This window comes from Numida meleagris, chromosome 9, assembly GCF_002078875.1.
Source record: "Numida meleagris isolate 19003 breed g44 Domestic line chromosome 9, NumMel1.0, whole genome shotgun sequence".
In the NCBI taxonomy this organism is placed as follows: Eukaryota; Metazoa; Chordata; class Aves; order Galliformes; family Numididae; genus Numida; species Numida meleagris.
Genome location: NC_034417.1, coordinates 11,239,620 through 11,267,305, shown reverse-complemented (window position 1 = coordinate 11,267,305; position 27,686 = coordinate 11,239,620). Strand labels below are relative to the sequence as shown.

Genomic DNA, 27,686 nt, shown 5'->3' with positions numbered 1-27,686 from the left:
CCTTCCTGAAGGATACAAAGGACTGCATCAGATATAGGTAGCCACTGACTACAAATGGCATTAAGATGAACTCTGGGGTCTGCATGCCGTGACTCCCGGGGACCAATTTTCAAGCCCAACGAGGTAACTATCTTCTCAATTTTTTCTTTATCTCTGTAAGGAAAATATAAACCATGTTGGTAACATCTAACGTGCGTTCCTTGCTAGAGTAATTAAAAAAACACCAGAAAGGGATTCCATGAAAATTTTACAGGTTCTTCTCACCTTTTCAAAACAGCTTCATATAGACTCCATATGTTGTCCAACACCAACTGCACAAACAAAGGTTTCTTTCCTTTTGACTGGTAGAACATGAAAAGACATGCAGCCAATTACCAGCAATTCCACACTTTTTCAACAGGCTTAAGGCTCCACTTTTAATCAAGCATTTTCACAAGTAGTAGGTAAACATCTTTATTCGAAATCAACCCAGTGTCCTGTTCCTACACAAGATCCCTGCTTCAACCCTTGTCTAAAAAAAGGTATAAATCACAAAATTAACACGGAATTTTGAAGTGCAGAACAAGGGTTTCAATTTCAGAGAAAGAGCCTGGCAAACATAGAATCTGTCCATCCTCAGCATGGCTGTCTTCTCTTAGTCCTCACCTACTAAGAAAAAAAGGTTAGATGAAAATAGCAGAACTCCTGCCCTCTAACTTCCAGTGGTGGAAATAATGCCAAGAAAAGTACAGATCTCAGGCCAGTGTTTCAAGTACAGCATTCAATTACAATTGAGATCTCACTACGGCAAAAATTTTCTCAACTCCTAAATCCTCAGTTAAACATGGAAATCCTAAATCAGGAGCTGCTGAAGCTCTCTTCAGATCAGATGGCAGCGGCCCATTCGCTACACTGGTTTCTACACTACCAGTCTTGCATTCATCTCATGTGTTTTGCTGTCTCCTGAATCTCTGAAGCTGGAAAATACCAACCAAATAAAGCCCGGGTAATACTTCTGGCAATCTCCCTACCTGATCGCCTTTCATTATCTTCTTTGCTTTTGTGTTTAGATAATAATCGCCCCATAAGGTCTTCAGTAGCACTGCAGGCTTGATTCCAATCTTTTGGCTGTACAATTTTGCAAAATGCTCGATGCTGAAAGGAAACAAATCGCATCTCGATTAAAGTGCCATGCTGTTTACATGTGCCTGTCAGCCTAAGCAAGTGACAGCTTACACAGAAACCATACACGAATCTCATGACCTTGTTTCACTCCCTTTTTCTTTCCCCCAGGTTGCCTTCACGTTAGCTTCCATTTTTTAACATCTACACCTACAAAAACATTTGATGGCAACAGCTCAGAGATGTCAGCAGCGTTTCTATGTTTTTGTTTTATTTCAAGTCAGCTTGAAGGCTGAGCTTGCTTAAACTAACTAAATATTTGCATACTACCCCTTGAGGGAAAAAAAAAATTGGAATGCACAACACTAAAGTTTTCAGTATTTAAAGTCATATCCCTCAAACTTATTCTACAAAAAAGGTCCTGTTACACATTTAACTGTGATCAGAATGGTAAGAATTAGAAATCAAGAATTTTTTACTTAGCCATACTTTAACCATCAGATGATTGCAATTTTTTTTTTAAAACTATTTTAGGCACTTGTTATTTAGAACATTGCTTTAATAACAAGTCTAACCCATAAAATAACACAGAAGTTTTAATACCGAGGGGATACAGCCATTGTAAACTTATTGATGTCTGGAGACAGAACATGAATGCTTTCCTTGGCGGATGTGAAAATGGATTAGAGCTGTATGAAGAGAATTGGGAAATTTGCAGCTGACATTTGTTTTGGATACTGACAAAGCCTGAGAAAGGAAGTCTATGCAAACAAAAACCAGCATTTTGGTTCTGAGAAGTTCAAAGGTGACCTGGGTTTAATATTAGCATTCTAGATATGTTGTCAGGCAACAATACATCAAGATACCAAAATTGGAAGATTTTTCCAATCTCCTTCACTGCAATGATAAGCATTCAAGTTAAGACTAAAACCATGTCAAATAATGAAATCCAAATCAAAGCTTGAGCTTGAATTAAAGATGCTGGAGTTTGTTCAAAGGTTTTACAACATCGAAGAAATGTACTGAATTACCACGTGAATCTCTAATTACAGACTAGTGGTAAAGCCGAGGACTCCACCTTGTGGCCAGCAGTCAGAACAGAACGTGTGCTGTCCTTACCACAGCATGCTGCCCTCCAAACTGGTTACTTAGTCTGTAAAACAGAACTTATCCCAGACTCAGATACAGTAACCCGGATAACCCTGCGAAATTGTTCTATCCCCACATTATTATTTTTACTTAAGTCAGTGTCTTTCCAGCTGTGCAGTGTTAATAGATACTGCAACAGATCAAATGCTGTCTATCACAGGGAAAGAAAAATTAGAAGTATGAAGGAACTCAAAATACTTCAAATTTGAGGTTATCTGCAGCAAAGACACATCAAAATAAGGCAAGTTAACCTCATACCTACCCAAAACCCCAGCCATCAATTGCACTGGCAAACACCACATTTCCGTGGTCTGGAGAAAAATAGAGGTGAGAATCGTCAGTATCTTCCAAGCCAGCACTCCAGTCATAAATCTGATCTCCAGCTGCCGTGTCAGAACTACTTTCACTTTCTGCTTCTTTCTCAGCTCTTTCTTCTAAGACTTTTGAGGTAAAGAGTGATCCAGTGACTGCATTTATCTATGAAAGGGTAGGCAAGAACACTCAAAGATTTGTACACTCCTTCACAACACTTGTAATTAAAACGCAACTCCCCCTCACCCTCCCAAAGACACGAAGAGGTTTTTTGTTTTAACAGCTTTGCACACTTATGATTCATTCTGCATTTGAAACACAGACCTTGTGTATCTAACCCTGTCAATTTGAAGACCACGGGAGTTTGATGAGACTAACATTTCAGCTTAGACAGGGTAGGTTTTCCAATTCACTCAGTCATATCAGGATTAAATCAGCTTCAGAGTATTATACATAACCCAGTGCTTCTCAGAAGAAGGAATGATAAACTCATTACTGCCAACAAACAAACAACAAAGAGGCAAAGGGAAACCACACAGATAGCTGTTTAAAAACGAGCTTTGAGAAGAGTTTGAAGGCAGTTTACCTTACAACCTAAGAGTTAACTTCATCCTGGCATAAAGTTACCACTATGAAGAACAGTCTGAAGACTTTTGTCTGGCCCCAAAGGAGCTTGGGCAATTTAACAGGGCAAAACATCCAGCATGTTATTTCTAAAAGCAAAGAGATTTCCATGATGGCTTGTCCAGTGGCATTTGATTCTCTTTTCTCCATCAAAGACATTCAGAATGAACTCTGCACCATTGATACACTTTCTTTTTACTTGGTTAAATGAGACAAGGTGTCCCAGTGCGTGGTTCCACAACGCAAGGAAGATTGGTTTTGTTGCAGTTATAAGCCACCGAAAATCAGTCTCAAGAATGGAGACAAGGCAGGGGTAACTCACAACAAGATCTGCTGTGTGAACATGACACTAAAGCAAGAATACCTGTTCTAAAATATTCTTAAGGTGCATGTATGCTTCCTGCGGGGTTAACTTGAGCTCCACAATCAAGCGATCAATTTTGTTTATCACCAATACTGGACGAATGTTTTCTAGCCATGCCTGCCGTAGAACTGCTTGAGTCTATTAAGAAAAAAAAGCAGTTTAAAAGAAAACCCTTTACAGAAAGCTTGATACCACAAGCAATAGAGTGTTACAGTGAAAGACAATATGATCTTTAAATGTAATTAAACATATAACAAAGTCTTGGCTTGAACACCAACTAATCAGTTGCGTTCCACAGGGTTAGTTATTACAGAATTCTACAGATAATATTTTTATAGCCCCACCAAAATAACCCGTACTCCTATAAAACTCATTTTAAAAAAACCCAAATCATTATTTCTGCATAATTCTTCATTTTCAATACTCTAAAAGCACACAAAAATATTAAATAATTTGCTTCAGACATTGACTTCTTCTCTACGCAAACATTCTATTACCAGAAAAATTACATACTCAGTTTTTCAACCCTACACCACTACACCCACTCAACAGCTTTACTCAGTTTTTCAGCAAAACCAGGAACCAAACTGCCCTCTTTCAGACCTTGAGTACGTGATCATCCATTACAAGTTTTCCAGAACCTCTTAAACCAGCTTATATTTTATTGCTATATAATATATTCAGACACATAAACAATTCTGGTTTGCTTACTCACTCTACACTGTTCTCTTTCTCTAATATGCTTTTTATTTCACCTGTGGACAGACGCCTTCAACAGCATCCACCACTATGATGCAACCATCACAGAGTCGGACAGCAGTAGATACTTCTGAAGAAAAATCCACATGCCCTGGGGAGTCTATTAAATTAATCAGATACTCCTGACCACCTAGGATCAAACAATAAATATTTCAGAACAGTTTCCATAAATATGTACTTTGGCCAGGTTGTTATACTGCTAAGCTAGTATTAATTTCCAAGGACAAAGTCTGCAGTAACCATTAAGCTCAAGAAAAACAGGCCAGGAAAATTGCCAGCAGCATAGCATCTAGTGGCTTATATGTAAGGCAACTTAACTCAGAACTTTCGAGATGAATTAGCTTCATCCCTGCATAAACCCATCACCATCAGGGAAGTCTAAAGGTGCTATTTGTCTTTAGTACCTTGGTTAACATTTGGGTACATGCCTAAGTCTTTGCAGAATCATGGCTAACACAGAAACATGAAATTTGCATAGAAAAAGATCTCAACAGCAACAATGGAGAGACAGGGGAAAAAAAGCAATCAATCAGTCAGTTTGTCCTTGCTGGCATCAACAACTTACCCTTCTCAAAGTGCAGTGAAATGGCACTAGATTTCATCGTTATTCCCCGGACCTGCTCATCTTCTCTGCTGTCCAGATACCGCAGCTGAGCACACAAACAAGAGAACAGGGAATAAATCTGGGCAATGATCTTCACAAGTTACCAAACGCTAAAGAGTGTAACTGCATGGAAATAAGGTTAAGCACGACTAGGAGGGGAACCTCCTTTATCACCAGAATTTTGTGAAAAATGAGCATGTAACTCTACCTTTCCTGCCAAGCGGCTAGAGATGATCCCATTGCTAGATATTAGGCAATCCGCTAGAGTGGTTTTGCCTGAAAGGAAACATTAACCAGTAAGTTTAAAGAGAGAGACCAGAAAAAGATGTGATAGTATCACAAATGCTGACAATATCACAGAGCAGAACCATTACATCGCTGGAGCTGGAAGGAATTCTACGGCTCTATACATGCCGATGTTCGACCTATGCCAACATTGGCCACCACAAAACGCTCGGTATCACCTGTTTCGAGCCGTTTAGAAGACGAGCCGCACGGGGCCCGGAGCAGCGTGCACTGAGCATTCAGCGCTCGGAACGAGGAGCGAAGCCGAGCCCGCACCGCGCCACAGCCGCGGGGCAGCGACCGCCGAGCAGCGCTCACCGTGATCCACGTGCGCGAGCACACAGATGTTCCTGATGCCGGCAGCCTTCTGCTGGAGGCCCATCATCTTCCCCACGCTCGTAAGGACCATGGCTGATCAGTCCTGTGACAGAGGGAAGCGCTTAGCTAGGACACGACGCGAGGAGCGGCGTCCTCGCCGTTACGTAAGCCGCGCCGGGAGCTGCCCCTCGGGGCTCGGCTCGGCGGAGCGCCGCGTGCCACGCGCTCGGACGCCTCCCCCCCACAGAACGGCGGCGCTTCCGTCCATTTGCCGCCGGACCCCCGACCCCCACAGCGTTCCCACCGCGGGGCGAGGGCCGCGCCGAGGACACGCACCCGCCGCACCGCGCTCCGCACCCGGAAGCCCGAGCGCGCTCCTCCCCCGCGGGCCGTGACGTCGGACGGCGGCCGGCCGAGGCCGCTCCCGGGGACGCCGCCGCCGTTGCCGCGCGACGGAGCGCGGCCTCAGTCAGAGCGGAGCATGGGGCGGGCGCGGTGCCTGTGCGAGATCTGCACCTGCGGGTAAGAGCCCCTCGGGGCGGCGGGAGGCGGGAAGGGGAACGTTCCGCTGCGAAGCGATCGCCTCAGTAAATAGGAAGGGAGGGATTTGTGTTTAAGCTCCTGAACGGATTCACGCCTCTTGAATGAATTCGCCTGCGTTTAAAATAGGAAAGGGACAGTCCTTTAGAGCCGCCCACAGTGGCACGCTTGGAGCGAGGAAAGGCTCAGAGACCTGGAGAAGAGAAGGCTGAGAGGGGATCTCGTCCCTGTTTATAAAATAGCTAAAGAACGGATGCGGCCAGGCTGTTTTCAGCGGTGTGCAGCGACAGAACGAGGGGCAGCGGGCAAAAGCTGGAGCACAAGAAGCTTTGTACAAACACGGGGAAGAACTTCACCGTGAGAGTGACAGAGCTCTGGAACAGGCTGCCCAGGGAGGCGGTGCGGTCTCCTCGTTCATTGAGTCCTGTCATAGAATCATAGAATTGCTCAGGTTGGAAAGGACCTTCAAGATCATCAAGTCCAACCGCAACCTAACCACACTGCTCTAACAACCCACCGCTAAACCACGTCCCCTGTCTGGATGCTCTCCTGTGTAACCTACTGCAGGGAGCTGCTTCAGCAGGGTTGGACTCGATCTCTTCCAACCCCTACAGTTCTGTGATTCTGTGAATATAGCAATCGAATAAAACACATGCAGGACATACAGTTTAAAATGAACGTCAGTGAAGTCGTTATAGTCAATAAAACTCAGGCTGTTATTGGCTTAGGGAGCACATTTTGTTTGCTTTGGTGTAGCTATAGAGTTTGTTTTCAGGGGAAGCCCGGTCACTTGGCGCTGTTACCTGGACATCACAATGCGCACACCTTAGAAGAGATTTCAAAATGAAGGAAACAGTCTAGTGTTTTGTAGCAATTATCATGCAGTTATCTGCAGAAAATTTAATGGAGGTATCACTACTGTTTCATTCGAAATACCGAAGTGGAAGGAAACAATCTTTCCTAGCTGTTATTTATTCACAGAAGAAAAAAAAACACACTTAAACTGCAAATACAAGGGAGGAAAGTCAGTAAGACAGAGTTCTATTCAGCTTTTTCTTTACACAGAAGCAGAAAGAGCCTCTGAAATTCCAGAATGACTTTTTTTGCATTATAACATACATAATCCACTCATTAAGAGCTGACATCTGAGCGCTACTGTTCATGCTTAGGGATCACAATCTTGAGCCCTTTTAAGTAATAAATAACTTAAACATTTTTAAGAATCCATTCAGATCCCTTTTCCTTAGGAAGAATCACTGCCTGTGCTTGTTAAGTGATCTTTTTCAAAATCAACAATTTTAATGCCCAAAACCACTGGAAGTGCTCAGCATGCTCTAAGATCAGTTTGCAAAACATGCAATACTTCTCAGGTCCAATGCTGGGCACTTCTCCATTTTAACAGCTCTCAGAAGTTCTCTCCTCTTCAGCTCAAGGCTTGAAGACTTTTGCAGTCTCTTGCAATTTTTGTAGCTGTACCATTAGCACAATATTTTGTGCTCAGAAAAAAAGCCCTTTAAACACAAGCTAGTAATGTTGAACCATCTTCCTCATTTGTTATTCATTCCCAGTAGATAAGAAGTGCTTTTTCCCCTTAAATGAAACCTGTCAAAATGATCTCATCTGATGTATTTTGCCCAGGCGCCATCGCTGCCCTCATAGGCCCACAAGGATTTATGATAACGGACAACAGCTGTGCCTCACAACAGAATATGGGGAAAAATACCCCAAGTACAGCAACATCTCTCCTGCCCGGAGCCTTAAGCCAAAGCAAGAATACCAAGCGCATCGTGGGAAAATTGAAGGAATTACAACATTTAAGTAAGCATTTTAAAGCAATGCATTTTACTATTGCTTAATGAAGTTTCTTGTTTTTTTTTTCTCATTGAAGGGGGTGCCTGAGCTTTGTATTGCAATTATCTTCTACCATTGCACCCCTTACTCTTCCAGTGTATATAAAAGCAAAATTCTCGGTGTAGATATGCAGTTACTCCAGAGGGATGATAAAATATAATAAAGCATGTTTATAAAAAAGCAAAAGAACCATATATGGAAAGGTCAAACACTCTCCTGTAAAGTTGTTTATGTACTGCATGTACTGCTCATACACCCATATATAATACACACCCATTTTTTTGTATTGTGCTTGTATGGAAGTGCTCCATGAGATCCGCCGTGGAATACTCTCTCTTCATATTCCATTCTCCTCATACAATAAGTAAATGTTGCTACTTGTGGTGGTTGGATTTTTGCTGCTTCTGCTTTATGTATCATTTCTTTGTACAACTATAGTTTCACCATTCTACTTTTAAATACGTTAAAGAATATTTTTCATCTGGGAATGAGACTTGAAGTGTTGAAAAAGCTGTTTCATCATTTACCTTTGAATAAAGACTGTACCTTGCACTGGACAGCCTAGATTTATGTGGTTTCCTTTCTGCCTTACTACCCTAGAACATATTGACTGACTGATTTTTTTCAGAGCAAGCATTGTAAGTTGTTGTTTTCCCATACAACGGGAAAATGACGAGGGTGACTCCATCAGCAAAAGATATTTTAACCAGTATTTCCCTTTTCCCCAATTCAGATCTGATTATTTACCATATGATATTGTGAAACGACCGTTTCGGGTACAAGAAGAATATAAACCAAAGAGTGGGGAGATACAACTTGGAACCACGTACAAGAAAGATTATAATGCTCATAAAATACAACCAGTGACATTAGTAAGACCTTTAGAGAGAAAACACACTGCAGGAGGAAAATTGGATACCATACCAACCTATCAAGGTAATAACAAATGCCATCTTTAGAAAGAAGTAGCCGAAGATGAAGGCAGTTTTCTATATTAGTGATGTGAAACTGGATTTCTTAGTTTGGGCCAGAGAGTAGGGCATAATAACAGAAGGTAATAATGCTTTGAGATGTTCAGCTCTCCTGTCGTTTAGAGTTGACGTTCACAGGTTCTAAAGGAAAAGCTTTCTCTAGGTTTCTTCGGCTAGGAGAGAGATTCTGACACATTTGTTAGGCTATCTCAGGCATAAGTTTGTTGTCATTCAACTCACAATGTATCTTTCAGACAGTTTCAGCTCTGATAGCACAACATCTTTCCACAGGTCAAAAGATTTTAGATTTCTTTCTCCTGCCCTGTATAGTGTGCATATTATCCTATTAGTAATCTGTCTTGACAGAAGTTATCCTCAGAGGGTCAGTACAAAGGCACGAAATCTGTTAACATCATTCCAGCAAGTGACCTTGGTATACTTTATAAAGGTATAAAAGCTTTTACACAAAATGTGTAACTCAATTTGTGACATGTAATGCAGTGGACCTCCAGTTAAAACCATGTAGAAATAAAGGATGAGATACAATCTACCAGGCAGCAGAAAAATGGAGATATTCTTGGTTGTGAGGACCAGTGTTGTTGAAAAGACACAGATAGCAAGAGATAACAACAACCAGATACAGCCATTAAAACAGGAGTTAGAACAGTTGGTGCAAAGGAACAGAGGAGAAAACTTACTATGGACATGTAACATCGTCTTTTTTCCTTGAGGTAATAGAAAAAATAAGGCATCAAGGACAATTTTTTTTCCTGTTTTTCACACTTAAGAGAAGACAGGTTTGTCATATCACAGAGATAACATCATTCTAACTCACATCCATTTTCCTTAGTTTGCAAGGCTTAGTACCAGAAGTTGTCTTAATTTTAAAGGAATGTTCCTAAGTAATAACACTTATATGGTGAAGTTTTGTTTTTGCTTTAAAGATGACTATAGGTCATGGGAAGTTCAAAGAAGGGAACCTGTTAAAGTGGACTATATCTACCACCCACCTACAGAGAAGTTTGGAAATTCTACTACATTTCAAGATGACTTTGTTCCTAGGGAACTGAATCCTCGACAAAGTTTTAAACCTCTGTACATGCCCAAACTTTCAGATGTGCCTTTTGACAGCACTACGAGCCATCGCACTTCCTATATTGCTCATCAACTGGAACCAAAGTTTGTAAAATCAAAAGAAGAGTACAAGCCGAGCAACCAACCCTTTGAAGATCTCACAACGCACCGGAATGATTTTAAAGGGCTATCTGGGCCACTTGCAAAAAGCTGCAAGCCTGAAAACACAAAAGTCCAATCCAATGATCATTTTAGTGGGGTCACTGAATTCCAGGATCGTTTCCAGCCCTGGCTGGTCTCCTTGCCGGAGGTGCGCAAAACAAAAGAGTACGTTCCTCCCCCGGGTAACATGGATTTTAACTCCACAAGCCGCCTTGATTATGTTAAACATGAGATTTCTCCTGCTGTCCCTATAAGACCACTTTCTAATGCAAGAAGAACCAGTGCCCCTTTCCAAGGGAATACTACTATGAAGGAAGACTTTAAAGCTTGGGCCAGCTCTCGGCAAGAAATCATTAAGAAACAACAGGAAATTCCAAAGCCCACAGGAAAATTTTATGATTTAACTACATTCAAATCTCATTACATACCACATCCCATCGTTCCAGCTCAAAGTTTCAAACCCGTACACATCATTCTTCCTAACTCAGCTCATTTTCAAGATGAAACTATGTATCGTGCAGCATACACTCCAAAGAAACAAGAGATCTGCCCAGCAAACTACCCATCTCCTCCAGGTTACATCTACGTCAACACAGATTCTCACGGTCATAAGTTTTTCCGCCAGCTCACTCCAGAGTTTTCTGAGTTAAACTGTAATCATGTTCCAAAGGAAGTAGCTGTTGTATCTTAATGCTTACATTGTAGTGTTCCAGGTATTTCACCAGGATGCTTGCTAGTTTTTTTTTTTTTCCTTCAAATTATGTTAAAGCAAATTAAATAATGCAAATCCTGATTTGAAGAGCATTTAGAATGATAGTTTAAGGAAAATCAAGTCAAACCAAGAGATTATTAGAATACTTCTGGAGATTTGGCTATTTTTGTAGGAATACTCTTATATGGAATTGACCCATTTTTGATTGTGCCTTCCAGGTTCCTTGACTTCCCAGATTTCATTCTGTTCCCTCTCCAACCTGCTTTCCCTCTTCTTTCTGATTTTCTGCAGATCATATCATTGTAGTCGCAGTTTTTGTTTAGTACTAGTTTCCTTTTCATAGTAATCAAATAAAATCTCCAATAATAACTCCTGTATCCCAGTTTTTCATCTCATCACTACTTTGAGTAACCTGATAAGAGCTTTATTTTTCTTTATATTGGCCAAATTATATTGGGCATTTCAAGACATTTAAGAAAATGGGCTTAGCTTCGTTGTTATTGCTTTTCCTCCATCCAATCCTGAGTATAAGGGCCCCACTGTAATTTCAGACAGTAATTAACAAGAACTAACCTTGCTCTTTCTGTACGTACGCTTGAAATCACTGACTTCAAGCAGGCCATTACACTTCTTTTCCTAATTTCCAGACACAAAGCTTTGGATACACTTTGACACACTGTCTCCTTCCCACATCAGTAATTTTTTTTTAAGCTGTTGTGCAAATTAAATTCCTCAAAGAGACTTCACAGGTGACTGTTTTTTCAGGTTAATAATGCATACAGCAAGAAAGAAGAGAATAAGGCTCAAAACGTTAATGCCCATCCACAGCAACTTTGGATTCTGCTGATACCTAAAGCTGAACAGCCTTTTAACCCTGCCAAAGTTCATCACAGAGGCACTCTGAAGAGAAAAAGGGCAGAAAACTAAAAAGGTGAATGTAATTAAAAAATAGTGTAAACTCATTAAAAAAAAGCAGGCATTGAGATGCACAACTGACAGCCTGGTTTCAGGCTGTTTACTCTTCAAAAGTTACTTGCAGCGAATACATAAAAACAACTTTCATTAAAATCATACATGAAATGATTATGCTTCTATGTGAGATATTTAACATTTCCCTATGTATCTTTACCTGTTTTTAGTTAGTCCAACAGTCAGCGTTGGTATAGGAAAATTACTTGGCTTCTGAATAACTATGTGCTAGTATTTCCTAAAGCATAACAGCCATCAATGGGCCAAGGTCAATGATGAAAAGATACTGAAAGCAGGAACTAGATCTTATGCAAGGAGGAAAACTGAACTGAGTGTATTAAAGCATCAGTTATTTTTAGGTAATTTTTGTCTTTGTGTTTTTGTAATATGATTTACTCCGTTAATTAAACAACGATTCAATTAAACTTTTCTTGCTGAAGACTATTCAATTCTCCAGCTGGCAGACTTACTTTGGATTAGGCATGAGTAAAGACAGTGAACAGTGAAATGGGGATGCCTGAGAAGCACAGGATGATGACCAATTGGTTTTCATCCTTCTGTACCACAGCAGAAAACAAATTACAGATAATCTTCTCCATGAAACTTCACTCATTCTGTTTATCCACAGCTGAAGAAACAAAGTCAAAGCATCCCACAGTTACAACTGTCCAACAGCAAATCTTATACATAATAATACATATACATCTTATACATACCTCATGAGACATTTAAGAAACTCCTAACATCCCCCCAGTCCTCTTTTCTAGGAAGGAGGAAAGAATCCCTGAGAAATGCATCCTGAATCCATGTAGTTCTGCATGCCTGCATGTTCTGCTGGAAATGGCTCCTCCTCAGGGTCTGTGAGCAAGCCCCAGGTGCTTTGTGTAATTTTCACAGCTGTTTTTGTAGTACCTGAGTAATTTATACTTTTTCCTCTTAATTTGTGGGAAGTCATTTGGTGCCACCTACCAGCATAGCACAAAAAACGATTTTGAGAGCAAGTGGAGGACATATTCAGATACATTTAAGAGTTCCTGTGCAGATGTGTTTGAGGACTTTTCTGGTTGCAAGAGATGTATTCTAATTTTACCCTTGAATTTTTTTTCCCCTAAATTTAATAGCGTAAGAAAGCACCCTTATTACATTACAGCAGGAAGACCACACCCTGCAGATTATGCTTCCTAGAAAAGCATCAAATGATATTATAAACCCTCAGACACTATTCAAATACTTAAGGTCAACATTTTCATAAGCAACATATTATTGAAACACACACAAAACAAACAGCAGGCTGGAAAACTGGTATTTCTTAAAATAATAGTTGAAAAAAAGAGTATTTCATGATGTCATGCTAAGCTAAGATGTATTAAGTGAAGTTACTCATGGATTCAATAGCTGTTCTAAAAGGGCTTTTCACACACTGTACCATAAAGTATCTAGGCTTTTTTTTTTTTTTTAAAGACTATAGAAAAAGAATGAGTTGGTGAAAAAAATACTAAATAGACTCATGCCCCTTTACAGGTGCTACAACCCACAGTAACTCTAAAATACCATTTCATTACTAGACATTTTCAACTGAGAATAATTATGCAATTATAACACAACGGAAAGCACAGCAATGAGAGCAGAGTAGCAAAGTCCCGGGCTGCAGCGAGTAAGGCTTCCTCAAATGCAACAGCTGTGAGCACAGAAACAAAGGAAAAAAGCTGCTTACCTTTAAAAGGCCACAGGTATACAAGGATCTCTGGCAAAATGCCCCTGCCTCCACTGCCAGCCCTTATATGAGCTCTGGGAAGCAGTGGATCCTGGCTCCATCCCTTCTGGTCACTCAGGTGCATTGCATCACATGCACCTGAGCTCCCCTGGGTTGGCCCTGCCTTCCCACCAGGTGCTCAATCACTGGTTCAAGCTGTGACTTAGCATTTCTGCTACAGGAACTGTCTTTTCTAAAGGCTATTATTGGAGATTCTGAAATAAATTTATTCATATAGCTATTGCCACCCTCCAGCAAATATAAAACAGAGCTGTTTCACTGGCTCTAAGTGAACACTACTTGACACAGTACATGAAGGCCTGGCAAAGAAACCTAGCTTTACTCCACCTTTTTACAGAATCATTATTCCAGATTTCCATGAGTTAGAGCTGACTTTTTGAGCCAGGTAACATCTCTGCTGCTTCTTAACAGCTGTGCAAAGCTGAGAATCTGTCTGATAACAGCTGTCAAAAGTAAGAACTAAGCTCTGAAAATCCCAGAATTATGGACATGGTTGGTTGATACAGTGACCCTTGGAATGAAAGCATGACTATTGTGAAAATCACAGTAATAAACAATCTCTGAGTAATCAAGGTGTTGAATAATCAAAGTAGAGTTTATTTCAGAAATATCAAAACTACGCTCAAGAAGGCAAAGTATTAGACACCGTCAGTTACTGCAGAAGCAATAAAATAATCTACAAAGGAATGTCATGCCAAGTGCAATAACAAACATTTACAGCACTGCTTCTGTATAGCATGCATATGTAACCAAAGACAAAATTAAAGCAACCAAAGAATGCTATGTGTTAACATCTGAAAACTTTAAATATAAAGGAAAAATATGAATAAGAAATTTTGGTAATAAGAAAAAATATATGTCCAAACATCTTTATTAAACACTGTACAAAACAAAATATTGCACTTTTAAATCAGACAATAAATATCTACAAAAGTATATTACAAAATGTTTTTGTTTTTGTTTTTGTTTTTTAATTTAAAAAACTGCCTCAACAATCAAGACCCATCGCTGATTAAAAAGGTAATGATCAGGAATATCCTCTCCTTGCAGTCAGCCTCGGACACAATAGTCCACATTAAACATTTTCTATACAGTAGTGCTAATCTAATTTTCAGTGATGCAAACCCATAGTGCAGGAATGCTGCTTCCAAAACTGTTCTGACAGCACACGCACTAATTAAAATGTAGCGTAGTTCAGTAATGTAACAAAAGATCCAAGTCAAGACTCACATTCAGGCTTCCAAGAAGTGCAGTAGTGTGGAAGCTACACAACAAAAAGCTATCTGCTGCCTTCTGCGGGCTTCTCTGTGCTTACTGCCCAAATGAGACAATCTGCAATACAGGAAATATACCCAGAAATAACGCAATCAGAATTCTTCAACTTGAAAAGATTTACTGGGTTAACGGTCATGATAAAAATTCATCTTGAAGGAAAACTGCTCAAAATAGATTTTTTGCACTTCTCTATCTTCATAATTAGTAATTCTTCCTTGGACATTTTTCGCTGTTAATAAAGTATTTACCCAAGACAGAAAATCACAGGTGTTTGGCCATTTGCTGGCCCCCATCTGACTGTGAAAGGGAACAGTGCTCACAAATGTTTAATTCACAGCTCTGACAAGGAAGCCTTGTGTCCAATTGGAAATCAGTAGAAAAGTCTAATCACGCCACAACTTGGATTGTACTTCAGTGACTGAGCAGAAGAATAGAAACAATAGAAAATGACACTTCATTTTTCAAAACAGATCTATTGCTGTTTTGAAAACTGTACTGGCATCTACTTTGTCTACAAAAAAAAAAATTCTTAATTCAAACATGGAGATGTTTAAAACATTAAAAGTTCCATTGCAAAGAGTGGATAATAAAAGTTCCCAGAAAAAGTGCCCTGCCCAGCGTATCAATCTGCAATACTGTTTTTTTCATTAGCCCCGAGTTTCCATTTAACTGTTGTGACTAATGTCTTATTTACAGGTATATAGTTGGAGCAGGATAGATTAATGAACCTCTTTTCTCATCTCTTCACTGCAGCATCACGAATTTTCCATAGAAGAGTTACATTTCTTGACATGACTGACAACATCTTTGTTTGTAGACGTCTATCAAGCACAACCTTAGTTGCTTTGCAAATGTACAGTAGTGAGTTGTATCCTTGCATTCATCTTCTGAAAAATATATTTAAACATTAAAAAACTTTGAAAACAGACAAAAGATAAAAAGTAGAAATCATCATCATCATAACAACCAGTGGATTACTGCTAGCTTTGTAATTATTTTAGCTTACATTTCTGACAACAGCTAAAGTAGGTCACGCATAAGTGGTGTGATCTCACTGCATTCATTTCAGAGAACTACCACACCTTTCAGGAATTAACAGCTTGCTCAGAGACTCGTGAATGAGTCACAGCTGGCAGTCATATAGGGAAGTTTGCATAAAACAACTTCCTACAAATCCTGCTTCTAAAAGTGCTTTTGAGGCTTTAATATCAAACCGGCCTAGTCATGGAGAAAACTAACGCCAGCATTATCAAGTGTTCCTTGGAGAGGTTAGTTTTACCTTTGAGATGTACAATCAAATGCTTACAGAATCACTAGTGTACAACTGTGAAGCGCTCTCTAATGTAAGTGCTGGAAACTATCACTGTGCTCAAATATAAATAAATGTTTACGTACTGCCGCAGGCTGTGGCACTGCAGTGCTGCCAGGTCACTGGTCTCTTCTTCCATCCACAAAACTGATCGGCCACAAGTTTGTTATTCTTTCTGTGTACACAGTACACTCGTCTTGACTGAAATCCGCTCCCACACTGCACACTGCAAGGCCTCCAAGGCCCTGTCTGCCAATAGACATCACATACTTCCGAAGAACAGTTTCTTCTGACAGCAGATCTGTGGGGAAAAACAAATGGCAATTAAACATTTATTTTTGTGCTAAATCGTTGCACGCAGAATTGTACAATTATGGAAGGGACTTCTGGAGACTGTCCAGTCCAAGCCCACTGCTCATCACACAGTAAGCTAGACCAGGTTGCTCATCTCCTGTCTGTTTTCCAGTGTGTCCGAAGGTGGAGACCCTACAACCTCTCTGCACAGCCTCTTCCAGTATTTGAGAATCCTCAGAGTAATTTTTTTTTCCTAAGTTAAACTTCCTGTACTTCAAATCGCGCCCATTCATCATGCCTCACTCATGACAAAAGACAAGCCTCTGTTCATTTAAACCAAAACCTGAAATAGAAAAAATGTTTTAGCTTTTGGAAAATTTTACTGACCCTGAAGCGCTATATATTGGATGCTGCAGGTGCTTTAAGCTCTCTCCTGAATGTAAGTAGTCTTTCTATGCTGACACAGAACCCTCTTAAACGTTTGAAGCTGCCAAAGTGAAATCCCGGCTTTTACTACTAAATGGAAGTTTCAGCATTTTATTCAGTGAAGCCCAAATTTCATTCTATGTGCCTCAAAAATGATTTTAAACGTTCACAACTCAGAAGAACTTCTGTAGTCAAAAATAGGAAGAGCTGGGTTCTATAATCAAGGAACGATGCCATGTATGTACTTGATACTCAGCCATTCTCTGTTCTTCACTGCCCTACCTATGTGAAGGTTTTGCTCCCCCAGACCGCTATCTTAACTGTTAATTTGTCTTTAATTCAGCATTTTTGAGTTTATAGTGTTTTATGGACACTGCCTTCCATCCATGTGCAATAGTATATCCCAAAGTGATCAACATTCTGAGGGGGAGTAAAGTCCGTATTTTTTCTTTTGAAATGAGCTATTTAGAGACAGTAAAGCAAATACACAGAATTCCCACAAAAAATAATAATAATGCTAATAATAAACGCATACCTTGAGGTAAAAACACTTATTCATTCAATTTTTGACCCAAATACATCCTTTAACTACCTTAACTACTACTCCTCTAACACACTTAAAGGCAGAATTAAATCTATCTATCTGGATAAGTATACCTTCTTTAAGCAATAATAAAGCAGTAAATTTACATGGACTACAAAATAAAGCCCAGGAAAACTCTTACAAAACCTTGTCAGCAACAGAACTGAATAAAAATCATATAAGAAGAGAACTAGTTCAGCAGTAGTAATATGACAGATCTCTCCAGTTTGTGCTTTCTTTGGAAATCAAGATTCTCTCACTCTCTTTCTAGCTTTGTCAGCAGCACAGGGGAGGACACTGATCAAATCCATTACTCCCCTTGGGTTCCTGAGTTTTTCCTGTGTACACAAAAGGGATGACTGCGACTGTCCCCTTTCCTTGGGTTTGATTCATGAGAAAAATATTTGAACATTTACACCATATTTACGATACTGTAACTTTAATTTGATCATCCATAGACTTTAACTTGTACTGCTTCAAATTGTATACCTCTTTCTTTCATCACAAGAAGTGCTGGGCACCAAAGATCCATTATGAAGTTGACATATAAAGTGGCGATGCTGTGAAGCTACAGGGCGGCCTATACAGGGACCAGAACACTGAAAAGGGAGGCAAAAAAGGTGGTGGGACAAAAAAGAAACAATCAAGTTAATTACAATAGAATCACCCTTCTAGGCAGTTATCCTATTGCACAACCCAGCCATAACTCTTGATCTGATTCAGATCTGTCTTCAGCCCTCAGTCCATATCCTCAGTTCATGGTTCTCCAAGATACTGTCTTTCCCACCTCTTCAGAAAGATACACAACCTTGCCTTGTTAGTATCTATATCTGGAATGTGGCAGCAGTAACTCTCACTCATTACTTTGCTTATTGAATAGTAAATGCTGCACTGACAATTCTAAAGGTCATATCAAAATGAACAAGTTACTGAATAAATGAAGATGCAGAACATAAGGAAGTAAAGATTTCCATATTAAATAATGGTAACTGCTTTTGAAGCACACATCTGTCTTTGAGGACTTCACAAGTTCAGCTACATGAACTGTGTTTTTATAAGACTAATAAAAACTGGAATTGACAGCAATGGATTAGGTTATAAAACATATTGAAAATACCACTCAGATTTCAGATCGTGTTCTGTTCTCAAATCTGTTTTTGTTGAATAAAAGTAACAGAAGTTCAAGAAACAAAGATCTGCAAGTCACTGTTCTGAAAGGCAATTACAGCTAGTGCCACAAGCCTCCAGCTTGTCAGTCAAGGTATTAGTGTGGTAGCAGCAGCAAGGGAATACAGATGTTCAGACAATGGAAAGATTGCACAGATGTCTTTTATAATACGAGGAGTTCCCATGCAAACTGTGTAACCTACCCGTTCTTTTGTCTGTGTTGTCCCTGATGTACATGAATAACCCGTACAGGGCTTCCTTCCGATAGGGCGATCTTGGTGCACACAAGCATCTGCTAGCACTGTCACCACGCTCCCGTTGGCTTTTACTTGTTGACAAGTCACTTGCCGATAGCGAAAACCACTGCCACAAGCTGCAGAGCACTCAGACCATCGACTAGTTACCCACCTACAAGGATGCAGAGACATTCATAGCAAATATGAAAGTGTTGCAACCTTGCTGGTAGTTTGCAGCGATCTGTTGGCAAATAAAAATCAGGACAGCCTGGCACTGTGATTTTTAGGTGGATATTTAGAGTTTTGATGTGAGAAAAGGCAGAAGCATCTTTTTCAGCCCTTACACATGGTTGCAGAAATTTGCTTAACTGATGAGTTCTAAGATACATTGTAGCTCAACACACACTGACTGAAGTTACACTGCTTGTTACACAGAAGGTTACTGTAGGTAAATCCTATAGTCACTGATGGATTTATTATTTTTGCAGGGAAGTACAGCCTGCTATTCCATGACTTGTAGAATGACTGGTACTGATTTAGTCACTATCAATGTAGCAGTCAAAGTAGGTGTCAGAACTCATCCGAATTTATTACATCAAGATCCTGCTAGGTAATGGCTCAAGCAGAACATTTTATTTATTGATTAGAAGTTGCAAAGATTTATTCTGCCTTGACAGATAGAAACTCTATCAGAGAAGCAGCAAGTGGCAATATAATTTATTCTGCTTGACCTTTTCATAAATCTAAGATGGAAACATGGAATGAGACTTTATTTGTAGCACCACTGTGATAACAGGAAAAAGATTCTATTCTCTTCAGCAAATATTTTATTTTCTTACAGTCAAAGAATTCATATTGATTCAAAGAAGATTAATCTTTTGCAATCTGGACTGCTTATCTACCTTTTAAAGCTCAAGTATTATGCAAATATTTGGGTGCAATGCATGTACAGCAAGTAAGCAATGCACAACTTCGGCAAACATCCAAAATACAAGTTAAATACTTGCTTAAACTCTTACATTTACCTCACTGTACTTGGATGCTATTCTGGAGAAAAGCGGATTAAACACATGGCAGCATCCTCATAACTCTGTCTCATCTGCTCTGAATGGGCGGATTTCAGAGGGAACACTGCTATTGAGCCTCTATGTTTCAAACTATTCGTTCTATTTTAGTATGTTTCCACTGGCAAAACGTTCACTTGCTATGGGCTGGCTGAATTTCAGTCTTGCAATTTAGGATGATCTGTTTTTTTGGCTTCTAGTAACGAATATAAACAAATTTATTCCGATATTTATCTGTTGCTATGTTTTCTGTGTTTAGAAAAGGGTTTAGAACATACTGGCAAGATGCACTCCCACAGAGTCACTTAAGGTCTTAACACCTCTTTCCAAAAATTTTCCAGTGAAGAACAACTCCAAAGTGTGTGCATGACTTCTCAAGGCTCATAGATTTTATACTGCTGACAAGTGAAGGCCAATCCCTTGAAGCAATTGAAGGCATTTGTTTTGAGGATGCACGTAGTGCTTCTTGCTAAAAACCCAGAGCAGCACCTTGCTGAGACGGAACGCTCAGTGCAACTGATTAAATCCACAGGTAACATTTGGGCTTTTGGAATCAGATACTATGGTGGTATACTTGCCTGTGATATAAATACTTTCTGCCCCAAGATCTCTAAGTACACCGGTTGATTTAGCCAGAAAAATGGCAGAGAAGCACATGCAAGGAGTGTGACACTGTGGTGGGGGGCACTGGAGATAAATGAGGCATTCCAGGTAATCATACTACTCAGAGCTTCTTTGCTAGCACGAAAGAACAGGAGGTGAACAGACTCCACTCATGAGCATCTTGGCTGCTGTAAACATAATGATTTTTCTTCCAGGGCACTGGCACAGATTCCACACAATGAGCACACCTCAGAGGCGTCCCGTGGCTTTCACTATGGTGGTGTGGTAGCAGCAAGACTTGCTGTACACGGTCTAATTTATTCAGTTGAATCAAGAGCTCCCCGACCGGCCCGTGATCCGTTTTCACACCTCTCGTGCGTTAGGGGTCACGATGAAATAAAACCCACATTTCAGACTCAGCATGCAAACACAGAAGCAACTTCATGAGATTGTGAGCTTATCTTAATACAGATAGAGCATGTGGAAATATAGTAGGCAGGAATTTACCTGGCAGGGCAGTCATCTCTGCTGCATGATTGGTAAATAACTGCTGGCTTTTGCAGATCTTGGCATAATGATTCATTTACTTTCTGCTTCTCTGAATTCATGCACTGTAGTTTTCTGGAGCGGGTTCCTGAATTGCCACAGTTAGCAGAACAAGTGCTCCACTCAGCATATTCCCATTTATAATCTAATTATCAGAGAAGAAACACAATCAAAAGTAGTGTGTGAGGGAAGCATTAAACATTATAACTGTGTTACATCTTAATCAACATGGAAACATATTCTGTCAGTGAGACAGACATCACAGTCCACGTGGAAAAGTGAATATTTCAGCTTTGTGGAAAGGAACCATAAGGCAGAGTAAAATGTAGTCCTACTCTGCTTCCCCTCAAGTTCAGCCTTTATATATGGGCATGAAGTTCACTAGAAGGCAAATGGGATCAGCATATGTGCACTTGAAGGGCAGAGTTTGGCTCACAGTAGGAATTGATGAACTTCTTTTAAAAGTTTCATAACATTTTTATACAATGAGCATTAAAAAGAGGAAACTGTAAATCAGGCTCTCTAGGTTTCCTGCTGTTCTACGGTAAGTTTATTCTGAAGAAAACTCACCTTACTCCAGACGCTTTGCAAAATTTTAAGATTTAAGAAAATCCTGTACTAAACTATAAAAAATTACTTAATGCATAATTAATTTGCCTCTGAGGCCTCTGGCAACATGAAAAAGAAATTTGTTTTAAAGACCATTTTACATTGAAAATCGATCACCTCTAACAATTACTACCTTTATATTTAGTCACAATTCCGCACTTACCCCTTCCCCCACAATTTTTTTTGACACTTGGTAAAAGATGAAGTACTATGCAATGCTGACAGATTTTTATGTGATCACAGGAGTCAGATTTTTCTGTAATAACCAAGAATAATTGATAGCTACCAGCTGTGTCCACAGGCTCACTCTTCCAGCACATAATGAATTCTTTAACTTATTGTTTTTCAATATTTCCTTATTACTTCTGGGTTTCTTAAAATAATACAAAAGGGCCTTTTTCAAAGTAGAAACAGTTAAATTTACTGACTGCAACTATGATGGAGAGACTGTATTGTTTGTTTAACTAGGAAGATACTACTCAGAAGTACCCTCAACATGCCTACTGTGCAAAAACCACCAGAGGAGATTCTGCAGTCTTCAAAATGCACGGTTATTCCAGCGATGAAACGTTTACAGAAGCAACAATCAGAGCTAAAGCTCATGAAAGGGAAATGGAATCCTCCCAAAATACTGACCAGCCTCACTGGAAAGGGTACTGGGCGACCAAAAGGCAGTTCAGCTGCATGGGTACAGATGGACAGTTTAATAACCAGTTAGTCCTGCCCAGAAATTCTAATTTTAATGAGATCTATATTACTGTCAAGGTCGGAACATATTGTTTGATAAATTCTATCAGGATATTTTATGATTTGTTTCATTCATGTTTAGATACAACCTTGATTTCAGACTTATCACCAAAAATAAACATTTTGATCGTAGATATACTTCAGTAAAATTAGTTTGAAATGGTGACTCCAGCTCTGCCACACCACTCACACAGAGCCAGCCTCACTCACAGAAGTAATCCACTGGCAGTCCCCGAGAATGCGCTTGTACAGAGGAGATTTACAAGATCTGATTTTAAACCTTGTTTCATTCCTTTGTTCACAGACAGTAAGCCAAAATATGTAGATGATAGATAAATAATACACGAGAACCTTCAATTTCAACAGAGACTTCTTTTTAAATCTGATTTGCATCCCCTCCCTACAGGGGACATTTGTTGTTTCCTTTTTTATTAACCTGTCAAATGGAATTTGGTGTTTTGCTGCCAGAATCTTAGGATCTAAGTTCTTAATGCTAAATTTTCTAGTCTATCAATTATGATGCTATTAATTTCAAAAGCACTTTAAATATTCACAAACTTCTTACAAAGTTTGCAGATGCAGCCTATTGTCCTGCTGGTGGGATTGGAAGATCCTTTGCTCATTCATCTGCAATTCTCAGTTCCACATTTTAAAATTTACTAATGAAAGTGGAATTGTGTGGAAGCGCATTGCATTGGAGGACATTATAAAATGTTCTTGAAAACATAAAACTCAAATTAATGAGTATGCAGGGTGCCCCAGTACACTGGTATGTTTAAGGGTGACTACAATACGATGGCAACTATATTGTAATGATGCTGAAATATGACAATTACAATTAAAATTATTCTTACTGTCTTAAGTTGGCCTCAAAGTCAGTTTTATTTCAGATTGGTAGGCTATCATGGTAGCAATTTACATGATTTGCTGAAGTTGAGAAAACCTACCGGATTTAAAGCAGCAAGACACCAAATTAGGCAACATCCTCTTAGATTTGCAGCTGCACAGGTAAGAAATGAGAAAATCCACATCCTTCTGCACACATTAATACCCAAATTCAACGCTGAGTATGGACGTTGTCTATTGGCTTAGATCGGATTGTGTATATAGGTGAAGTTAAATAGGAATTAGCATGTTACTTTCTCTATATAAAAGCAGGTTAGGGCTCAGGGAATTCCTTAAAGAGTGTAAGAAAGTAGTATTTTAAAAAATAAGAATTTGTCATATAATTTTCAACAAACCTTCCTTCTTGACATTTACCCAAACTGACACTGGTTTTGCACTAGCTGAAGTCCAACACTGGAACTGTCCAGCAAATTGACCCGAGTTGGTGTTCACCTCCAGGATACGACCCCCAGCCAGGATTCGGTATTCCAGGGTTTTGACTTCCTCAATTGGACTACCTCTGAAAAGCCAGTGAACAGCGTTTCTGGAGCTCGGAAGCACTGGGCAACCTAAAAATTGATAGCATTTTAGCATTTTTTTTTCTAAACACAGCAGCTGCATTGAAAAGTTTGGGAATAGTTATGCATGACAGTGATATTCTATATAGAAGACCTCAGTTGTCTAAATAAAAACAAGAAAATGCATAAATTAACTGAAGTCCAAGCTGTAGCCCCAAATCCTGACCATCCTCTGAGGGTTTTCAGCTGGCATACACCTATCACAGCTCTTTATATTTTCCCTTTAAGATCTTACAAATTCCATTTATATATAACTGAAGAGGAGTAGGGGAGAGCGATTATTTCAAAGGAATTAGGATTTTACTCCAGACTCTACTTTATGCAAACTACCAAACCTGGACTCTCAGGAACCATCCTCACTTTCTTCATGGTCCCCCCCTGTTTTAATGAACAAATCTAATCACTCAAATGGGAAAGCGTAAGAGACAATATACCTATTCTTAACGGATCTCCAGGTACCACAGTAACATTTGTACCAATTCCAGATGCCATCAGGACACGCTTTTTTCTGCTTCCCTTTGATACTGAAGTATTATTCTCTGTAGATCTTTGTTCTGTAAAACAATTCACAAAATCTCTTCTTCGGAAGAATTTCATCAGCACGCTAAAAAAAACCACCTTTCTATGAAAGCATCCCAAACAGTCGTTACGAAGCACAAGCACAAATGTACTTTGAATTCTTTACGATCAACCTACTGATTGAAATGTTCATCCAGCAAATATTTATCCAATGTGAAAACAGGGAGAAGCACAAGTTGTTTACGGTGTTCCTGCCTGTTTCTAACTTAATCAAATTTGTTGAATTGTATGTATTTATTTATTAGCAACAACAAGCTATAATATAATAAGCTATAAGCTGTAACATTAGACAAAGAACAAAATTTACAGGATGTATAGTCTATTTACTGTTTCATAAGACAATGATATTTATGTTTTAATTGCCATTCACACAAAGAAATGTTAAGAAAAATATTTTTTTTCAATGGAGTTAGGCCAATTCCTCTCTTTTTTTTTTTTCCTGATGGAATCATGGCAAAATGCTAAAATTAAGAAAAAAAGAAAAACATATTTTAAAATCTCATTATGCATAGCGCATAACATAGACAGAGTCATATACCTGTCACTACAGCAACTCATCCTTTTCATCATATGCTAGATGAACTGCCAAGAATATGGGCTATCTGTCAGTAACACACAATTCTTCTCACGTGGTCCAAATTTCCATCCTAATGAGTGTGCTTAATATCCATGATTCTCCTTCCAAAACATTTTAAATCATTTTTTTAAGTTCCAACTTCCTTGGGTTGTTTTCCATTGACTGGATTTAATTATTCAAGATTTTTCCTCAATGTGCAAGGCCTTTATCAAGCCTACTGCTTGTCCTTGCATGAGATCTGCTCCAAAAGTAATGCCTCCCATTTTATAATGTTGGCCCATGAGGGCAGAGGTGGATGTTGGTTGTATGGCAGTAGAGATTGAACCTTCCCACCAATATTCCATTACATTTTGTTGTGTGGCAGATGCTACTGCAGAGGAGCAGTCTGACAAAATGAAGACTGCCATGGATGTGTGTCTGAAAAAGTGGCACCCACTGACATTCACTGACACTTGCTGAACTTTTATGGAGACCAATCAGTGGATGTGGGTGCAGTGAGGTGGTGGGTGGTGCATTTCAGCAGTGGCGACAATGGGGCACTCCATTGGTGCACAGTTTTACGAGCACGGCATGCAGGCTCTGGTTCATCACTGGTGAAAATGCATAGTTAATGGCGATGACTATGCTGAAAAGAGTGTTTTGTAGCTGAGAATTTGCTTTATCAAACACTGTTATTGTACTCTTTGTGTATGTTGTAATTTCCATGGAAATAAACTACTTTTGGAGTGACCTACCTAAATGCTGAAACAAGTCTCCACAGAACTACACTGAGATCAGCCCTATACTGGCACTGACCAGCAAACAGCTACTTCCCTTGTCAGCTCTTAGCCACTTCTACTAGAAAAGGCTGCACAAATTTTGCTCTACTGTTCAACTTCCCCAAATCAAGCAGTAATTGCTGTAGGAAAAGTCAGAAAGTCTGACTTGAAGTTGCTTTAGAAAACAGTCAGTGTGATCTGCAAATCTTGACAGCAAAAAGTCCTCTCATTTCACCACAGCTTTGTATAGTCAAAAAAAGAAAAAAAATTGCAGAATTTGGCATTCTTCTGTCTAATCAAGATTTATTTAAACTAATGTCATGTGACCACCATTAGAAACGAAGTTCAGACTCTTGTGAGTGAGCTTCCCAGTCACATCATTATATTAATATTAATCTTTGGAACACGTGAAGTTTTGACCTAATCCAGGAAAACTGAAACCAAGAAGGCAGCTTCGGTCTACGCTCACCTTCACGTAGAGACTCCTATTATGTCTTTGGTACGTCTTCCTTGGCCAACAGATCCAAACATACTTAATCTGCCTTACACTTGTGGTTAAGAAAGCTTTGTGGCAGGATTGGCCACGTATGACTGTGCTGTACTTTGTACAGAAAAATGGTAAGAAAGTTAATCTCCAGAGCTGAATAATCCATTTATTGGAATTATTTGCAAGGCATGATTGTATTACAGAGTATTGAATTATTTATCTGCTTACAATAAAGTCATTTAAATGGAGTTTTTCTTTACATTTTCTATTTTGAGTTAGCAGTTCATATTGAGATTTTTTTGTTCTCACTATTCCTGTGTTTTATTGGCCTTTATGATTAAAAAGGAAACAACATCACCACTTTGCTTTCATTTCGCTACATTTCTCTGTAGTTTCCTGCAGCCTACCTTGTTTCCCTATATGAAAACACTGGGTACAATGCAATATACATTGGATTTAGTTGTCTAACGCGTCTCCTGGCTTAAAGGCTGATACTTATTGCCTGGAAGCAAGAAGATGGAACAACTTTTGAAGAAGTCACATGTTAAACTGGATCCAGATCTACTATTACAGAAAATGTGAAACAGAGAACAGATCCGAGGGAGTCAGATCCAGTCAAACATTCCAAGTTCATTAAATCACCCATACCACCCCAAACTAGTTTATCAGTAAAAAATCATATGAAGAGTTATCAGTAAGGAATCTTATTTAGCACCTACCACGTAAGTGGAGAACAGATGCAGCCTCAGCTTTTCCAAGAGCATTAGTAGCTCTGCAAGTATACGTTCCTGCATCTTCATAGGAAACATTGCTCAGAAATAAAGAGCCATTCGAAAGCAAGAAAGAACCAATTTGTAGGATGCCTTTCTTTGTAAACCACGTCACATTTGGTTGGGGAACACCTTTAAAATGCAGATAATTAAAACATTTAGGATGAAATAAAATATATGATCTATAATGCACAAGAATCATTAGTTCCTTCATCATTTCACAGATAATGTAACGGCAGTGCAGCAAAACTAGTATTTTTTCCATTTGCAAAAAAAAAACAACAAACATTTTAGTTTGAGCCCTATTAATAGTTCAGCATCCCACTGAGAATAAAGGTTAAGCACTGTAAGGCAATCTCCCAGAACAGCTTTAAAAGCTGCTACCAGTCCTACAAAAGCAATGTGCTCATGTATCTCTTTACTAAAAGATGTGAGACTGCTAACCTCAGTCAGAACCAATTAACGTAACTATCTGCATCCCAGAATGCGTGAAGAAAGGAATTAATATGATGAAATGAAGCAGAAATAGAAATTGAGATAAAATGTTTCTCTTGAAGGAAAGGTTTTATATTTATCAATTAAAGTAGAAACTATTAGACCAATTTCTGCCCCCAAAAATCATGT

At 39.3% G+C, this 27,686-nt stretch overlaps 3 protein-coding genes across 20 annotated transcripts in view; 1 reads left to right on the top strand and 2 right to left on the bottom strand.

Annotated features, from left to right (window-relative positions):
- Window positions 1-14,007, bottom strand: part of EFL1 (elongation factor like GTPase 1) — a 67,250-nt gene extending 53,243 nt beyond the window's left edge. Inside the window, exons 1-10 of one of the 2 annotated variants that reach the window (XM_021407728.1) lie at window positions 13,510-14,007; window positions 5,517-5,619; window positions 5,122-5,189; window positions 4,875-4,959; window positions 4,306-4,439; window positions 3,551-3,688; window positions 2,513-2,727; window positions 1,011-1,134; window positions 265-341; window positions 17-153 (exon numbers count right to left, since the gene is read on the bottom strand). In XM_021407728.1, the coding sequence (XP_021263403.1) occupies window positions 17-153; window positions 265-341; window positions 1,011-1,134; window positions 2,513-2,727; window positions 3,551-3,688; window positions 4,306-4,439; window positions 4,875-4,959; window positions 5,122-5,189; window positions 5,517-5,607 (1,069 nt within the window). In that variant the 5' untranslated portion in view covers window positions 5,608-5,619; window positions 13,510-14,007. Of the gene's footprint in view, window positions 1-16; window positions 154-264; window positions 342-1,010; window positions 1,135-2,512; window positions 2,728-3,550; window positions 3,689-4,305; window positions 4,440-4,874; window positions 4,960-5,121; window positions 5,190-5,516; window positions 5,620-5,852; window positions 5,922-13,509 lie in introns of those variants that run through there. The other variant, XM_021407727.1, reaches the window with a different exon arrangement.
- On the top strand, window positions 5,885-12,220 carry SAXO2 (stabilizer of axonemal microtubules 2). Its single transcript, XM_021407731.1, has 4 exons — window positions 5,885-6,038; window positions 7,695-7,874; window positions 8,641-8,843; window positions 9,823-12,220. The coding sequence occupies exons 1-4, from the start codon at window positions 5,998-6,000 to the stop codon at window positions 10,803-10,805; spliced, it is 1,407 nt and encodes a 468-aa protein (XP_021263406.1). The 5' UTR covers window positions 5,885-5,997; the 3' UTR covers window positions 10,806-12,220.
- Window positions 14,146-27,686, bottom strand: part of ADAMTSL3 (ADAMTS like 3) — a 215,349-nt gene continuing 201,808 nt past the window's right edge. For 16 of the 17 annotated variants that reach the window (XM_021407714.1, XM_021407716.1, XM_021407721.1 and 13 more), the window contains 8 exons: window positions 27,012-27,194; window positions 24,326-24,445; window positions 23,670-23,882; window positions 21,034-21,217; window positions 18,827-19,031; window positions 17,946-18,055; window positions 16,240-16,454; window positions 14,146-15,731 (listed from right to left, as the gene is read on the bottom strand). In XM_021407714.1, coding sequence (XP_021263389.1) covers window positions 15,622-15,731; window positions 16,240-16,454; window positions 17,946-18,055; window positions 18,827-19,031; window positions 21,034-21,217; window positions 23,670-23,882; window positions 24,326-24,445; window positions 27,012-27,194 — 1,340 coding nt within the window. In that variant the 3' untranslated portion in view covers window positions 14,146-15,621. Of the gene's footprint in view, window positions 15,732-16,239; window positions 16,455-17,945; window positions 18,056-18,826; window positions 19,032-21,033; window positions 21,218-23,669; window positions 23,883-24,325; window positions 24,446-27,011; window positions 27,195-27,686 lie in introns of those variants that run through there. The other variant, XR_002441939.1, reaches the window with a different exon arrangement.